The 17,369-nt window shown below is 52.6% G+C and overlaps 7 protein-coding genes across 7 annotated transcripts; 3 read left to right on the forward strand and 4 right to left on the reverse strand.

Annotated features, from left to right (window-relative positions):
- Positions 1-1,399: 1,399 nt before the first annotated feature.
- On the forward strand, positions 1,400-2,362 carry CkaCkLH20_01853 (1-phosphatidylinositol phosphodiesterase; the record flags this gene model as incomplete). Its single annotated transcript, XM_038884572.1, has 1 exon — positions 1,400-2,362. One exon carries the CDS (start codon positions 1,400-1,402, stop codon positions 2,360-2,362), a length of 963 nt encoding a protein of 320 aa, XP_038750272.1.
- A 683-nt stretch (positions 2,363-3,045) lies between these two features.
- On the reverse strand, positions 3,046-4,465 carry CkaCkLH20_01854 (uncharacterized protein; the record flags this gene model as incomplete). Its single annotated transcript, XM_038884573.1, has 3 exons — positions 3,046-3,075; positions 3,131-4,107; positions 4,177-4,465. 3 exons carry the CDS (start codon positions 4,463-4,465, stop codon positions 3,046-3,048), a joined length of 1,296 nt encoding a protein of 431 aa, XP_038750273.1.
- Positions 4,466-5,683: 1,218 nt separating this feature from the next.
- On the forward strand, positions 5,684-7,081 carry CkaCkLH20_01855 (amidohydrolase; the record flags this gene model as incomplete). The annotated part of the gene is made up of 1 exon (XM_038884574.1): positions 5,684-7,081. One exon carries the CDS (start codon positions 5,684-5,686, stop codon positions 7,079-7,081), a length of 1,398 nt encoding a protein of 465 aa, XP_038750274.1.
- Positions 7,082-7,184: 103 nt separating this feature from the next.
- CkaCkLH20_01856 (uncharacterized protein) lies at positions 7,185-8,503 on the reverse strand (the record flags this gene model as incomplete). Its single annotated transcript, XM_038884575.1, has 4 exons — positions 7,185-7,548; positions 7,626-8,002; positions 8,102-8,221; positions 8,285-8,503. 4 exons carry the CDS (start codon positions 8,501-8,503, stop codon positions 7,185-7,187), a joined length of 1,080 nt encoding a protein of 359 aa, XP_038750275.1.
- A 1,585-nt stretch (positions 8,504-10,088) lies between these two features.
- On the reverse strand, positions 10,089-11,148 carry CkaCkLH20_01857 (uncharacterized protein; the record flags this gene model as incomplete). The annotated part of the gene is made up of 3 exons (XM_038884576.1): positions 10,089-10,175; positions 10,229-10,350; positions 10,407-11,148. The coding sequence occupies 3 exons, from the start codon at positions 11,146-11,148 to the stop codon at positions 10,089-10,091; spliced, it is 951 nt and encodes a 316-aa protein (XP_038750276.1).
- A 2,783-nt stretch (positions 11,149-13,931) lies between these two features.
- CkaCkLH20_01858 (dioxygenase) lies at positions 13,932-14,992 on the forward strand (the record flags this gene model as incomplete). Its single annotated transcript, XM_038884577.1, has 2 exons — positions 13,932-14,248; positions 14,314-14,992. The coding sequence occupies 2 exons, from the start codon at positions 13,932-13,934 to the stop codon at positions 14,990-14,992; spliced, it is 996 nt and encodes a 331-aa protein (XP_038750277.1).
- Positions 14,993-16,012: 1,020 nt separating this feature from the next.
- Positions 16,013-17,014, reverse strand: CkaCkLH20_01859 (short-chain dehydrogenase reductase family; the record flags this gene model as incomplete). The annotated part of the gene is made up of 5 exons (XM_038884578.1): positions 16,013-16,196; positions 16,256-16,338; positions 16,391-16,594; positions 16,659-16,906; positions 16,963-17,014. The coding sequence occupies 5 exons, from the start codon at positions 17,012-17,014 to the stop codon at positions 16,013-16,015; spliced, it is 771 nt and encodes a 256-aa protein (XP_038750278.1).
- Between the last annotated feature and the right edge of the window lie 355 nt (positions 17,015-17,369).

The following is a 17,369-nucleotide window of genomic DNA, read 5'->3' on the forward strand; positions in this document are numbered from 1 at the left end:
AGCTATCTTCAGTTGGCGGCTGTGAGAGTCGAAAAACCAACCATGCAACACGTTGCAGTTTTTCATCACAATCTTCCACTGTGCTTCGTCCAGGGTAGATGGCGAGCTTCCAGTGCGGCTGATTAGACCGGAGTAAACCGAAAATTGCGCGGTTTTAACTCACCTGTTGAGGTGTAAATTATCCATCTTAGGGGGCTCCAACGCAAGTGAGCTCGTGGTCGGTTTGTTGATATAACTGCTGGATACTGACCCAACAAGGGGAGGGGGTGCCTGCCGGTATTATCAGGTATGGAATTTGGAGAGCATACGAATAACTCACCGCTTCGTGCTGCATACTGTGAGTTTCTTCAAGTCACCCGGAAAAGCTTTGGTGTTGATGTGATTACTCAAATCATAGAGATGATTTCAATCCAGTTCAAAGAACAACGTGGCATGAGTGTACGAACAGTTCTGTCAAGTTGTCCAGATGCACCCCAAAAGACTCCACAAGTTGTTCGCCCTGGAGATATACATGAACTCCAGTGATTCATGATGTGTTTACTGACTGCCGGTTTTTCAATGTTCCGTCCTTCGTGGATGTCTTGAGATATCGTACCGCAACCGTCTCAGAAGCAGAGGCTGAGCTGAAGACCGAGACATGTCTTTTGCGTGTTTCTGCTGAGCTGGGTGGCTTGAGTAGCGTCGAGCTACCAGGCGCGCACAGCGCCAATCCAGCGAAAGCAGCGCGTGTTTTGCCGGCTTTTAAACGCCTCTAAACCTGTCATCTGCAAGTAATGGTCGCTTGACCAGCACGTGGACGGACATGTATAAAACATTCGGATCAGAGCAAGCATGATAATTTTGTTTCCTGGAGAGAAACCCATCAGTTGTGCATCCTCAACCTTAACCAACACAGCATGGCAGTAGGCAACAGGAATCATTTGGCGGCTCGGGTCAAGACCCTTGCGAACCAGAACCCTCGACACCACGTCGTGGTTTGGCTTCGTAATGGGGGAGACTTTAGCTTCTCCCCTGGAACACGATGGATCAAGCAAGAAAGCTTGGACATACGATCTGATACCTATTTTCATAAAGCCAAGTGCCAGTACGAATATCGTATCATTTCCTATGGCTCATTCCATTATACACATCCGCTCATGACGAAAGACAAGTAAGTCAACCCTCAAAGTCTCAATTGATTTGAGCGGAGCTCGAGATATTCGCGAGAAACCAGCTGATGATCTACACGCACCCAGTCACAGGGCCTATGTATATGTAGATGGAACAGGAAAGTTCGACTGTGAGAAGGGGGAGTTTGTTTTTGAAAGGAGGTATTGATTCCAATCATAACGCAACGTTGTTGAGCAGATGGAAAGGTGTCTGACCCTGCCCCAGACAAGAGTTTACGCCGACCTCCTGGATGCAATTCCTGGAAGACGACGTGAACCTCGGAACTTTGACACTCCCGGGTACTCGCCACAGTTGTGCATCGACGACGAATATCAACGACGCAGATGTCCACATCGAGCCGGAGGACGACAAGAAGCTCACGAAGAAGCTCAGGAAGATGCACCAACATCATCACGATTCGATCCCAAAGCAGCTGAAGAAGGGCATTCGACTACTCCAGTTATCCTGCGGCAAAGGCAACTTCATTTCACATGGACCCTTGACCATCGCAAACAGCTATCTGGAAGATTTCATTCATCAGATAACTGAGTTCCTCAAGGAAAACGATTCCGAGACAGTCGTTGTGTTTCTAAGCTGGTCTTCTGCCTGCATCCACGAGTTTGACGCTACTAAACCATGGTCAGAGGGAGGCCATTCCATGGTTCACGACCCGGTGCCGGAAAGGTTCGACAAATACCTGAAATCGATTCTGGGCGATAGCGACGTATTTTACACCAGTACCAAGGAAGAATGGCCAACTCTAGGGGATGTCCGTGGAAAGGCCGTCATTCTCTGCGGGTGGGAAGCCAAACACCAAGTTGACCGGTGCGGTCGATATCATGAGCCACTATCGGAGAAGGTTTCGCACGACTCTACCATCATGGACACAAAACAATTGGTTGAGGAGACATGGAACAGCATTACCAGCAAATTCGACAGCTTTGGGGTCCCTCAAGATATTATCCTAGGGGCCTCCTTGCAACACGATCCTAACAACCCCAATGGATGGATCGTACCATGTTCCACAGCACCGCTGCTGCAACAAAAGGCCAGATGTTATTTTGAGAAACACCACGAGCAACTCAGGGGGCTTTGGTTCTATGGGGACTTCATGGAGGAAGAGACAAACATGGCAATTGCAAGGCTCAACTGGTACGGTACGGCTGAAGGTGATTTCTGTCGACCGGTGATGCCAAAGGCTCGGACTGCCTGAGATATGACGAGAATCGATCAGTGCACGAAGTTCGAAAGATCATGTGCATATTTGAACCACATTTCAACACGAATCTTTCGTCAAATAATACCAACGTTCTGTTCTCATGCAGAGATTCTGCTTACTGTCATACAATACTGCGTACTAGCATGGGTCAGAGGTGCTATCAATACCTCATATTTTATTGCTTTTTACTGGGTAGATGCAAGAGCTGCGCGAAGCGTAAGCCACGTAATAAACCAAACGGACTCAGAATGAGTTCGAGAAAACACTTGTAATTGTGAGCATTGGCCATATTTGCAAACTGTATGCGTAGGACGACAGATAGGTACTTTTCGGCACGCATCGAGCCACGGCTGTAACAACCTCATCTCAAACCTCACTTCCTAGAGCCCAATTCCGCGCTCAACCAGTGAGAACATGGGGAAATGCTTTGGATCCGGTGAAATTTCAAGTGTTTCAGAACTAGTTTGACTTGAGTTTAGAGCCGATGCCTGATGAGAGTCTAGAACTAATGGTATGAGACATGGTTCGATAACATCGCGTGCCGCACTCACTCCGCCGTTCCGCTGGGCCCAAGACACATTCTTGAAGACGCCATCGCCTGACAAAATTCCCGAACGTAGACTCGCAATGGGCATAGATTCGTCCCACAAATGTGTACTTGGCCCTTCCCCAAGATATCACGTCCAATGAATAACTGGTTTGATAACCTAGAGACTAATTAGCAACCTAGCATGTTTCAGTTGACCGTGTGTAGATACTCACTTCACCAGAGTGCATATCCTCAATTGCCTTCTTCAGTTCGGAAGCAGGATATGTCTTGCAGAGCCTATCGATAGGGAACTTTCCCTCCTGGTGCATCTTAATTAGCTTCGGGATGAAGTCTGGCGGGTATGAGTCGCCCTCAATGACCCCAATGAGTCGTTTGTTAGCCAGCAAGAACGCTTGCGGGTCGATCTTAATCTCTGCCGCTGGCGGCGGTACGCCGACAAGAACGGCAGTGCCCAAGGGCCGGACACACGCGATGGTGTCCTCAATGACCTTCAAAACACCGGTGCAGTCCATGGCAAAAGTTGGGCCCCCGTCTGTGACCCTTTGGATCTCTTTGACCATATCCGGGAAATCTTTCGAGTTGATTGTATGAGTAGCTCCGAGTTCCTTGGCCAGTTCCAGGCGGCTAGAAACAATGTCGATGGCGATGATTTGTCCCACTTCCAAGTACCGCGCTGCCATCAGCGCCGCTAGACCCACACTTCCGAGGCCGAAAACGACGAGGGAGTCGGACTTGCCCGGCTTGATCATGTTCATGACCGTTCCGGCGCCGGTCTGGAGCCCACATCCGAGCGGGGCATATACCTCCATATGTCCCGCTGCGGACTCGGGGCACTTGACCACGGACTTGCCGCTGACGACCGACATTTTGCTGAAGGAAGAGTGACCGAAGAATTGGCTCCGTACCGGTCGACCGTCGGCAAGCCTTGCTGGCGTGCTCTTATCGCTGGTTCTCACAGAGCCAATGTTGATTTTTGAAGAATCCGGGCATAAAGCTGGATGGCCACTTGCGCAGGTATCACAAGAGCCGCAGCTGTTGATGGAGAGGAGGACGTTGTCGCCCACTGCGAGGTCTTTGATCTTCACATCACTGCCAATCGCGCGGACTACGCCTGCGCCTTCGTGACCGAAGATTGCTGGGAATTCGACCATTGGCAGGCCGCCATGCTGTGTGACAACGTCCGTGTGGCCTGCAGAAAGGACGTGAGCATATTGTTGCGTGAGATTTAGCGACCTTAAGTATAAAACCTAGAACTTACAAATACCGCTGTATTTCATCTCAACCAGGACCTCATCTGGCCGAATCTCGTCAAGAATGACTGGAACCAGCTTGAAGTCTGCATGGACCTCCTCCACGACGTATGCCACCGTTTCTATATCTTTCAACCTCTCACTCTTCGTTGTGTTTGTCATCTGACCCGCAGAGACAGCAGATTCAATGTGCTCGACGTGCTCGACATGTTCAGTGCCGGCTTCGACTTTGAGGCCACTACGAGGAAGCTTCGTGGCTCCAGTGAGACCCGCTGGGGTTGGTGTAATGGTCGCCATATTGTGCAGTCTCGATACAAAGAAGGAGACAAGGTAAGTTGCTATTGCGAGTGACGACGTTGCGCCCTTATAAGAAACGCATACGGAACACGTTTTCAGACGCGGAATCAAGGCCGACGGACAGGATCGTCGCCACGTCTTTCTTGGCCCACGGACCTGATGCTGGACAAGTCGTCGGAACGGCACTCAGCCCCCCTCTGACATAGTCAACCCCACACAATCGGATGTTGGAGTCGGGACTTGCTTCTTAGCCGACGAGGAGTTCCAGGATGAAAGTTGCCGGTTTTGCGGGGGATGCGGGGAATATGGATTATGATGTGGATGTTCACAGCATGAAGGTTTGGCAGATGAAACCGATTGGATGAGGGCTCGATCGCATACAACGGAATAGCATTTACCGTCCGGTCTTTATGTACGATGGGACGACCTGCGGTTCCTAACAAGAACTCGGAAGACAGGAATCGGAATGATAACATCGGAAATTGGCGGAAACCTTTTTCTTCTATGCCGATCTTCCTGTGGTGTGCACTTGTACTGATTCGCAGATAAAGCGGCGTATGGTCTGGAAGGACTACGAGGCTATAGGTCATACTATTTTGAAATTTCTGAGAGGATGTGTTGGAAGATCCCAAGAGGACACCGCCCTTCCCACATCGGTTCCATATGAATCAGAACAATCTGAGCCTAGTCCTCTGGCCATCTGGTATCGTTGACCGAATTACATAGGAATAGATTTTAACAACTGCGTGCCGCTAACACGTTGCGCACGCCATAACAGACGAATGAAACGATCACGATTCGATTACGATTCGATCAAGAGCAACCCCGTCCAAACGTCACGGCTGATGGTTCTCGTCAATACCGGAGTATTCGCGCTTTCTCGAGTCTGCTCGAAGGCGTTCATAATGCCAGAAGCAATGCATGAGAAGTTTGTCAAGCAGTTACACGGGAAAAGTTGGCTGCCGCTATGAAAACCTGAAGGCACGTCTCTCAACGCCCTATCAGGAAGGTGGGTGCACTGATGGCAAGGGGGTTGAATCCGCCGCGGCCGACTCCGCTCCGGTGACAGCCCGATATCTGGTCTTATCGGTCTGGTCTACGTCAACTTCCCCTCACGAGATTTAACCTTTCTCCTTGGTAAAACGACGGAACATCCTCTTCAATATTTGAGCCAACTTTTAGACACAGCAGCGCCGAATCGTTAACTCAATCGATCCAATGACGGTCCGCAGGACTCCCGTCTTTATCGGATCCGGTACCCGCCCTTCGGCCCGGCGACCGGAGGCTGAGACGGCGGTTCCGGAGAAGCTCATCAAGCCCTGGAAACTTCCTCGACAAAACACGTATCTGTTCGTCAACGCCAATGTCGTTGATACGGCCGAAGGAGAAGTCATTGAAAACACCACGGTGAAGATCTCGGACGGTCTTGTCGAGAGCGTGGGAGAGGCATCGAGTGCTAGCTCCGGTGATGCGATTGTGGTCGACCTGAAAGGCAAATACCTGTCGCCCGGGCTGATCGACTGCCACGTGCACGTCAGCTCCGTGCCTGGAGAAGCCGGTCTCAATGGCGGCTTCAACATGGATGCCACTGTGTCTCATCTTCGGCAATCGTTCGTTGTCGGCCGCATATTGAGCAAAGGCTTCACGACGGTTCGCGACACGGGTGGTGCCACTCTCGCACTGAAGGAGGCCATCCAGGATGGCGTGTTCCCTGGACCGCGCCTGTTCATCGCCAACCAAGCTCTATCACAGACAGGTGGTCACGGCGACCGAAGAGGGGCCCATGATCACCAGCAATTGTGCTGCGGAAGCACTGCGGGCCTCTCAAGCGTCGTCGACGGCGTACCCGAGTGCATAAGAGCGACGAGAGAACAACTACGTACAGGCGCCGACTTCATCAAGATCATGGTTGGCGGCGGTGTCGCGTCACCTACCGATAAGATTGAGAATACGCAGTTCACGGCCGATGAGATCAAAGCCATCAGCGAGGTTGCTCGAAGTTATGGCACCTGGGTAACAGCACATGCCTACACTCCCCGAGCGATTCGCCATGCTGTCGAAAATGGCGTCACCGGTATCGAGCATGGAAACTTCATCGACAAGGAAACGGCGGAGTTCATGGCCAAGAACAACGTCTGGCTGACCCCTACGCTGGTCACGTATGATGCTATGGGCTCGGACAAGTATGCGGGATTTCTTCCGCCTGAGAATCAGCGAAAGAACCAAGAAGTCCTCGAGAAAGGACTCCAATCGCTGAAAATCGCGTCAGAGGCCGGCGTCACCATATGCCACGGTTCAGATCTGCTCGGGCCGTTGCAGGCGGAGCAAAGCAGAGAGTTCGGAATTCGGCGGCAAGCTCTCAGCAATAAGCAGGTCCTACAGTCTGCAACCGTCAATTCTGCAAGGATGCTTCGGCAGGAGAACTTCCTCGGCCAGATCAAAGCTGGATTCGCTGCGGACTTGATCATTCTGAACGAGAACCCGTTAGATGATGTCTCAATTCTGGATAAGCCGGAGCAGAATGTTTTGGTCGTGATCAAAGATGGAAGGGTTTATACCAGTCGATGGAGCAAACTGCCCGAGGACGTTACTGAACCGGCTACTCTTATTGAATAGTGATGAAAATTCGTTGTAACTCATCATCATAATTATCACACACGTCGACCAATATAGCAGCTATAATCAAGAGATATCCGTTGTTCATGCTCTATTGACTATCTCAGGAACCGCTTCCTATGCGCGTGTGCGTCTTATTCGGAAATGAGGGCATGGAGTCCGTCTGCCTGTAGTCTTGTAAAGGATGTCCGGAAGAGTCATCTCCAACAAGTGCGAGCCCGTTCCTGCCCGAAACACGTCTTCCCGTGTTATCGGAGCTCTCTACCGTGGTGTAGTATCTCGCGGTACCCTTGGGCGAGTAATTGGATCGACCGAGAAGTGGTCGGAGGAACGGGATGCAAGCGAGTGTGATACCGACGCCGGGCTCAAGTGCACTGAAGATGAGAGCGTTGGGAATGCCGAACGTCACGTCTGTGTACTTCAGGTTTGCAAGGTAGTAGAGCCGCAGAGCAGATACAATGCAAGTACTTATAAGGATCAGTCCATGTTGATCCTTGAGATCTCTACCAGCAAGCGAATACCGCAGAGAAGGAGAAGCACTCACAAGATGCCCAAAGAAAAAGTTGCGATCAGAGCAATCTTCTTGAATCTCTCGAGTTGAAGGCTCCACAAGTAGGATACTGGCATGAGGAGCACAATGATGTCCGTCATGAGGTTCACGACCCCTAATGTCCCGTCCGCAGCCGGCTGGTTGCCGCAGTTGCGGTTCTTGAGATCGAGCAGCCAGTTATCCGACAAGGGAATGCAGATGAAGAAGGCCACCAGCACGGCAACGGCAGTCCAGATCACAGTGAAGAGTGCCATGATTCTCGCAGCTAGGACCATGCGACGGACGGAGAAGAGCTTCGTGTAAAGGTGGAGGATGGAAATCTTGCAGAGGCTAAGACTAACGGCCCAAAGAATCTGTTGCACGACGAGGAGCTGCAGGAAGAAGCTTGGTGATCAGTTCTTGAACCCAAGAGTCGATAGAGAATCACTGCCGAAGTCGAAAAAGGAGTTGTTGGGAGAGTAAACACGCACTTGGAGGAACTTGATGATGGGACCTCTTCCATGTTTTGGGATGATCTCTCGGAAGAGATACCCAACACCACCTTGCGTGACGCTGAGGATCGAAACGAGCTGCAGAGCATGCGAAAAGATCTGGAAAACAGCGTGATCAGCTCGCCATGTCTGAGAATTTTGCGAAGGGGAAGGAAGACCTACGCATGCCACGATGATGCAGTAATCGCTAGCATCCAAAGCTCTGTGAGCCATCCGCCTCGCTATGAGTCGCAAGACCAGTGCAATGGTCGGCACGATGATGAAGGCAATCGACACCGCGACGACGCTGATCTGGCTTTGTCTCTCGAGGGGGATCGCCGCCGGCCCGTTTCCCATCGTCGCGTTCAACGGAGCTGTTGCCAACGGTGTCGGTGCCGCCATATCGCGGGTGTGTCGTGGCTTCGATGAAAGGAACACGGCTCATCACCACGGAGAGGACTCGAGGGCAGGGCAATGCGATTCTTTTGAAAGCCCGCGGGAAAACCAGCCAAGACAGCATTCTGGGTGTCAACGGCCACGAGCAGGACAGTTTGCTTATTCGGTGGTTTCTCGGGGCAGGTGTTCGCCCAGAAGGTCAATGTCAGTGGATCCGTCGTGTTCGATCGTTGCTTTTTCCTCACGGGCTGCACTGCTTATCGACTCAGCCTGCAGGCAAGCTGCATATCAAGCGGGTCGGCTACCGCCAAGTCACTGAATGAGGTCAATGAATGTTCCAGAAGGGGGATAGAGAAGCTGTTTGTGTTGCGCAGCTGACAGATGCCCAGGCCAGGCACGCAAACTAATGTGTTGACCGCGCGAGTTGGTGGTTAGTGCCTGAGAGCAAGCGGATGCAAGCAGCCGTTGCCATGCGTCCGTTGCTCTGAAATCGAGTCCTGATGGCTTGTTACTTCGAATCTGCGTTGCACGATATGCGACTCAGATCATGTCACGATGCTCTCGATTGCACGGCTGTCTTCGATGGGACGAACATGAGATTTCCCACAGGGATGCTCACCTTGGCCTACCTGAAGATGCTACCATGTCGCATACCTCACGCTCACAGACCCCCGTGTTCAAGGTTCCCCAGGATCGAAGATACTTCCCAGCAAGTGATCATGTTCTCGAGAGGAGTCGACCGACACGCGGTGACTGGGTCCGAAGCCCAGGATGGCGAGACCTCGCGGGCGAGCTGCAGGGGAAACGGACCAGGGCCGGGATTGCAGCGCTTCCAGAATCACTGCATACGGCTTTGCTTTTTCCTTCCTTACCATCCTGAATTGCTTTTCCCACACATGTTGCCCGTTCGATGTTCGGGCGCGATGTTCCAGACCAATCACCACAGCCGACAGTCAACCTCGCTTGCAATTCGCGTCTCTAGTGATGCTGTCATCGCCTGCTCGAACGCTCGAGGGGGCTTCCACCCCTCAGCTCACCGGGAGCTAAAAGACGGGAAAGTCATCCCGGCTGCACATCACCACCCGTCGAGGCCTGGTCGTTGCGGCCAGTTCAGTGCTACACCATCCAAAAGAGGCTCGTCCTCCGCGTTCCAGCCAACTCAATTCTGACTTCTTGGGCCGATTGGGGCTGGCGAGCATTAGTGTTGTTAGATGTTTTACGCCACTGATGGTCGATTGAGAGTCCCGTTGCTGAGCGTGTTGCGAGCGCCTGGAAATCTGTCATGCAATGTGATATCCTGTTGATAAACCGGCATTAGTTCTGGAAGTCACATCATTCCATGTCGGCACCCGGGCTCACCGATTGCCAACCTCCCGATGAGACCGCGCAGGATTGACATCGGGAGCCCGCATAGCCGCCGTAGCCAACGACGCTATTGAACCCTCGGATCGGACAGGCGCAGGAAAACTTTTCACGGCACAGAAATTTTGCGATTTCAAAATGATTATCAATTTAAGTAAATGATGTTCTGGTCTGCCGTCTTGGAGGAGTCTCTTGGCTCTCTGGCGATTCGCACAAGTCGAGAAGGATTTCATTTGCCCTCTGCCAACTCAACAGCCTTCTGAGCCGCTTTACCAAAGTCAGCCTCCGTGTGTAACCCCAGATCTGCTTCTTCCAGCTGTGGACATGTGTCAGTAGAACATCGTAGTTCTGCGGCTCAAGGCAACTCACAATTTTCAACCCCAACTCGGAATTAGTTCCCTGCAGACGGACTACCATGGGCACTTTCAGCGGTCCCAGCTCCTTTGCCGCACCAAGTATGGATTCCGCAATCATATCTCCCCTAGTGATGCCTGCGTGACATAGATCAGTAACATGAACTAGCCGACGATTCATCCCTTCAACATACCGCCGTAGATGTTGACAAAGATGGTCTTAACCCTCTCATCCCTCAATATGATCTCAAACGCCTTGACCATGGTCTCCTTGGTAGCCTGGCCACCGGCGTCGAGAAAGTTGGCGCTTGCGCCGCCGTGAAGGGCGATAGCATCATTGGTAGCCATCGCGAGCCCGGCACCATTGACAACGTTGCCGATGTTGCCGTCCATCCTGACGTAAACCAGCCCGTATTTCTCCGCTTCCACCTCTTCCGGGATCTCGTGCTCGGCGTCTCTCAACGCGAATATTTCCTTCTGCCGTTTTGCGGCGGCATCGTCGATCGTCAGCTTGGTATCCAAGCACACTAAAGAGCCGTCTGATGCTTTGACGAGGGAATTGACTTCCAGCAAAGTCGCATCTCTACTCTTGAAGACGTTGAATAGGTCTCTCAGTATATTTCGCAATGCTTCCGCCTCAGGCCCTCCTCCTGAGATTCCGAGATGAGTCGAGACCGTGTCGACGACTTCCGGAGTGATGCCTTTCGTCAGACCGAATCTGACCGTGTGTAGTTCCTCGGGATGGTCTCTCGCTATCGTCTCGACGTCGACCCCGCCATTCTTGGATACGATGATGACGGGGCAGTAGTTCTCGCGGTCGAACGTTATTGCAAAATACCACTCCTGATCGTACTCAACCACCTCGGAAACGTAGAGCTTGCTGGCTTTGAGAGCATCGACAGGTGTTTGGTTCGTCTTGAGTTGTTGGCCGAGCATCGCGTGGGCAACTTCCTCACCTGCCTGTGCATTGTGGACAACTTTGAGGCTCTTAGTCCGACTACCACTGATGATTTGTGGTTTGATAACACAGCGTCCGTCTGTGAATGTTAACTTCAGCGCATTTATTCTCGAGTTCAATACACTTACTGAGCTCCGATACGACCGATTTCACTTCAGCTGGCGACCGTGCAAGCTTGCCCCGAGGAACGGGAACACCGAACTACAGTGATGATTGTCAGCGGGCTGGAAGGGGTCTGTAGTGGCCCATCGTCATTACCTCTCTCAGAATATCCTGCGATTGGTACTCGTGCAAACTTAGGCATCGTAGTTGCTGTGGTGAGATTAACTAAGATCAAATATTAGCGTTCAATGTTGCGATATTTCAGACGAATCTTTGCCAAGACGCTGATTACACACTTTGGTAGGGCTCTTCCAGAGCTTCGATGCCAGTCTTACGGTCGCCATTGCAGTAATGAGGGCGATAATATTCGCAATGCGCAGACTGCGAGACTTTACTTGATCAATGATGGCCAGCAGTATGCCTGAAAGTGAGAAGATAACCGAAATGGAATCAGTGACTCGATACGTCATCAATGATTGGCAGCGGCTCGGGCCGGGAGGGAAGCCAAATAACCGAAGATGTGGTGTAGCCATGTGCTTCGGCTATATCGGCTACTCCAAAGCCAGGCAAGGCTTCAACGCGTAACCGAGAAGACGATTATCTGAATGCTCATCAGGACACAACCAGGAATTTCTTTCCCGAATTATCCATTGAACATATTTTCTGTGCCTAGCAAAGCCGGGTAAAAAAGGGTTGCAAGTATTCCAGTTGGTACTGGGTAGGAGAAGGTGAAAGTTCAGCTGAGCACAACTCGGTCTCGCGTCTATATGAGAGATGGTTCTCTGTCCTGAGAATCCTCTGAAAGAAAACAACGGCAAAGCTATAATTCCAGTTTCATTTGAGTATCTGGATGGGCTGTGGAATGACTCTCATAAAAACACATAGACTGTTCGTGTCCCCCATAGAAATCAACACCCCTTTTCTCCAGCCACAGCTGAATTGAAGGGACATAAGGCGTTGAATATTTGGAGCTCTTGCGCCTAAATACAGCTCATTATCCGTCAAATAGTCTCAGTACCATAAAATAATATCAATATTCACTCACATAATACTCGCCTGGCTGGGACCTTTCGACCTCAAATGACCAGTATCCCTTTCGTCTCAGTTACAGAGGCATCCTGGTCCTCATCGAAGATCTAACGGCCTAGACTGATATCCTCTGGTACTGCCTTCAATGTTGTGGAGTTTATCTATATGAAGCTGTCTTGATGTTTGATGCAAACATCTTCAGCAAGTATTCTAGGTCGCTACCGCTATCTCGCCCCAATCTCCACGATCTGGGTGAGTGCCGTGAGATCCTAAAATCAAATCTAGCAACTAGCTCACAGATTTCATTATTATCAGGCAACTTCTTGGACCCTTTTGCTTCCGATCTCATTGTCCGTCAAGAGCCTGAAAACAAGGCTATAGGACAGTGTATGGTGTGAAGGCTTTTTTCTGAAGGTGTGATATTCTTGGACGTTGTAAATGTACTACGCTAGTTCTGCTGTCAGATGTCTCTTTTACATGACGGCCATGTCAGTGCCTCTATCTGAGTCTGCAATTACTCATCCACAGCGAATATCGCTATGACTTGGTCGGAGTGATACGTAAACAGGCATTTGCCATTGACTGTACATAAGGGACGTCGAATCCCAATCTCGTAGAAGATGTTTTCCACCCCAAAGATTTAGTATCAACTTCTTTCTCTCCTCCAGTCGTGGAAAACTTCTCAAAGTCCGAGGAGGCTGTCTAATTCTAATTAGCCTTGCAAGGTCAAGCATTTCTGACCAAACCGACAGGTGATGCGGCGTGATTATGAGTGGGCCAATGAGCGAAAGTGAAATGCAATGAGACGCATTTGATAGCACAGGTGGGTACGGGTTGCTCAATATGACGTCGCATGAGCACACAGTCTTCAGCTGCTCGATAGAGTGAGACTCTCATCTCCGGAGCCATGTCCGGTGAGATGCGGATGACGGACATGGGCCGGCACCAGCTGTCGGAGACCCCGCCGGCCCGGCATGAAAAGGAGGGTTATGTAAGCCGACCCGTCCCCATGGACCAGGACTCAGACGGCCGCAAGCCGCGATGCGTTACCGACCCCGAACCCGGACTCGACCCCTTCCCCACGGGCAGCATCCAATGATGGATTCTCAAATATAATACACCAGTCCGTCCGAAAACAAGGCCAGTCAAAGCCACGGATCTCAGCTCTTTGTGGAAATTGTCCCCCGCATCTACCCCGCACTTGGGAGCGTGCCACGCTGGGAACAAGACTTACCCACGGCATCGTAGACCGGCTGTATGTTTCTCCAAAAAAGTGCGCTCGCGGGTGACGGGACGGATGAGACGCGCGCAAAGACGTAAAGTTTTACCCCAGGTCCCCCCCAATCGTGATTGCGCCTTTGGTCAATTTGCCGATTCCTGTTGCCGCACATCATACGACTCGTGACTTATGCGTGTCCATTTCGTCCCTAGTTCCGGAGGTCTTCCAATCGATACTTAACTTCTCCGGTTCCCCTTTGATGTTCCCCCAATGTGCTCTCTTCTCTCTAGACTTCATCTTCAACCTTTGCGCCGTACTGTCCTAGCTCGTTCCCTAGTCGCAAAGTATATTGTAACTCCGGATACCCTGAGAATCGCCTCTCTTCACACCACATCTACTAAACCCGTCAAAATGGCCACGAACGGCGTCAACGGAGCCCACACCAACGGCACCAACGGTGTCAACGGTGCCAGCAGCGGCAGCAACAACAGCAAATACGACCCCAACTTCACACAACACGTCATCGACCTGATGTCCCCCGAAACGTTGCCCCGCCACAGAGAAATCCTCACCTCCCTCATCAGGCACATGCACGACTTCTGCAGAGACGTCGAGCTGAAGCAGGACGAGTGGGTTCTCGGCGTCAACTACATCAACTCCATCGGCCAGGCCTACCAGAAGAACCGCAACGAGGCATGGAGAGTAATGGACATTCTGGGCATTGAGTCGTGAGTACTTCTGATGTCACCCCATTAAACAGCGACCGGAAGACTGATTACCATTCCCCGTCCAGCCTCGTCGACGAGATCAACAACAAGGTCGTCACCGACTCGGGCGCGCAGCCCACGTCCTCGACCATCCTCGGCCCCTTCTGGTCGCCCGAGACCCCCTTCCGCGACCTGGGCGCCAGCGTGGTGCAGAACATGCCCAAGGACGACAAGGCGCAGCTCACAAAGTTCCACGGGCGCATCTACGACGCGGAGACGGGCAAGGGGATCCCGAACGCCGTGTTCGACATGTGGCAGGCCAGCACCAACGGCAAGTACGACGTGTTCGACCCGGAGAACCAGACGCGCCACAACCTGCGCGGCAAGTTCCGGACCGACGCCGAGGGCAAGTTCTGGTTCTACTGCCTCAAGCCGACCGAGTACGCCATCGACACGACGGGCCCCTCGGCCGACCTCCTCAAGATCATGGGCCGCCACCCCTACCGCCCCGCGCACATCCACATGATGGTCACCCACGACGACTACATCGGCGTCACCGCCCAGCTCTACCCCCGCGACGACCCCTACCTCGAGACCGACACCGTCAGCGCCGTCAAGCCCGACCTGCTGCTCGACTTCGTCCCCGTCAAGGACGAGCCCAACGGCGCCGTGCTGGACGTCGAGTACGACGTCCGCCTGGTGTCCAAGAAGTACAAGCCGGACGCGACCATGTTCAAGCAGAACGCCAACCAGAACAAGTTTTAAATCATGTGTGCGTGTGTGTTGCATCGACGGCCGGTTGGTTTAGATTGGTTTCATGTTTCCTCTTTTTTTTTTTGGGCATCTCCTCCGAACATCGGAGAGCTTTCTGTTCAGGGTGTTTTTTTCTGTATATCCCCGCGACGACCACACGGCGTCAGCACAGCCCACATAGATCAAAAATCATTGAAACAGAAATCAGCCTAACAATCCATGTGACGCTGCCTTCGGTGTCAAGAGATCCTTCACGGCTTTTCCGGGCTGAAGCCATGCGCCCGGGTCGCGAGCGCGGGTATCCCAGCAGCCGATGGTGGGTGGGGTCAATCTCATGTCGCCATTGAGACTCTCGGAGCAGACCATTGACTCTGAGGCTTTCTTTCCACTGATTGCTAAAGAACTGAAGTCTACGGTTTGCTGTTCATAATTCTTGAAGCCCCTCGTGAATTGAGTGAGACCACATGAAACTTCACGAATTCTTTTCCTCACCAAGAACACTGAAAGTTGCCCCGCCGGCTTGCTTCGGAATCCTTCGGCCTGGGCACCTCGTGCGGCCTCCTTTTTGTTTTCCCGGGGCCAAATGCCGTGGCCACCAGACTCGCCCAGCGGGACGTGCGCTAGCCGGGGGATGCCACGGCGGGGGGTGGGGGGGAACTCTTAGTGGAGTGAGCCGTGAGTTCCGCCTCGGACCCTCCTTTCGAAACTCTTCCAGGTTTGCTGCAGAATGACTTTTCGGTTGACAATACCGGGAGTTGAAGAAGCCCATGCTACAATTGATATGTCATTTCATGGCTAAAATTACACATGATGTCGCGTTGGAAAACACGAGCGGGAAACCCGAGTCTGGGTAATCTAACGGAGTATCGTCCCCGATCCTTGTGCTCCGTTCTTCTCCGCAAAGACCCCCCTGGACTTCGGGTCCCCGAACGAAGACGAGCCGGACCGCGGATCTTCGAAGGGAGGAACATCCCTGCCGGAGGTTCTTCCGTCTACAACTCGTCGATGCGACTCTTTGCCTCCTCGCTGGCATCAGATGGCTCTGCCCCCGTCGACCTCCATGTTGATGCCGGTGATGAATTTGCCTTCGTCGGAAGCCAGGAAGAGGCAGGTGTTGGCGACGTCTTCCGACTCGCAGAGCCGCTTGAGTGGTACGTTGTCGATGAACTTGTTCCTGTTCTCGGGGGTGTCCGGCACGCCTGCGAAGTATTCGAATCTATGTCATCAAAGGTCAGCAACCGCCTCGGCGTATATCGATGATTTCGAAAATCTCACAGTCCGGTGCCGCTGAGTAGAGGGCAGACAGAGCAGACTCGGATCTGGTGAGGGCCGTACTCGGCCGCCAGTCCCTTGGTAGCCTTGACACAACATTAGCGACAGCGACGTCAACTCAACAGCCGGCAGACGTACGTTGGACACGGCGCCCTTGGACGCATTATACCACACAAGCCCGGGCCTGGGCCTCACAGACCCGATCGACGAGATATTCAGCATGACACCCCCTTCGCCCTGCTTGATGAGGCGCGGCATCAGCGCGTTGGTGCCGAGGTAGATGCTCTTGACGTTCACGGCGAAGACGCGATCGAACTCGGCCTCCGTCACCTCGACCGTCGGCTGCAGACACCAATCAGCTCATGTCACCACCTCTCCAGCCGAACCCGACAACATTACTACAGACCTTGTTCTTGTAAGTCGTGCCGGCGTTGTTGACGAGGATGTCGATCCTCCCGTACTTTGACTGCGCCGCGTCCAGCAGCTTCTCCCAGTCCCCGGCGTCCGTGACGTTCGCCTTGAAGAAGGAGATGGCGTCCGGCGCGTCGCTCGCCACCCTCTGCCCGTCCGCCTCGTTGATGTCCGAGATGAGCACCTTGGCGCCCTCGAGGGCGAATCTTCGCGCGATCGCCTCGCCGAAGCCGTGGCCTCCGCCTGGTGATCTTTAGCGCGCACGTTCTTCCTCACGTCGTGTGTGATATTGGACTGACCGGTGACGACGGCGACCTTGCCGGCGAGTCTTGAGCCCGTGGTAGACGTCATGTTGGTTGCGTGTGCTCTCGTGAGGTTGTTAACTGTTACAGAACTTGTGAAATTCGCGGGATGTTCGTGGGTCTCGCTCTTCGTTCACCACATGCAATGAACCTCCGTTGACAGGTCGATTACAACAACTCCTCTTTCGCGACGACGCGTTCTCCTTTATAAACGTCCGTGTGTTTTCGTATAGCCGCTTGTGTACTTGATACTTTGGCTGTGCCATACAGGCGGGGGAGTGCGGGGGACTTGCAGCCGCCCGCGCCCGGGCAACGAATTCCGCGTTACACTTCGGCTACTTGCCTTTCGAGCATCTCGGCGTTGTTTCCTCGGTGCTTTGATTGGAGCTTTGTAGTCATACGTG

Source organism: Colletotrichum karsti, assembly GCF_011947395.1.
Source record: "Colletotrichum karsti strain CkLH20 chromosome Unknown Scaffold4, whole genome shotgun sequence".
NCBI lineage: Eukaryota > Fungi > Ascomycota > Sordariomycetes > Glomerellales > Glomerellaceae > Colletotrichum > Colletotrichum karsti.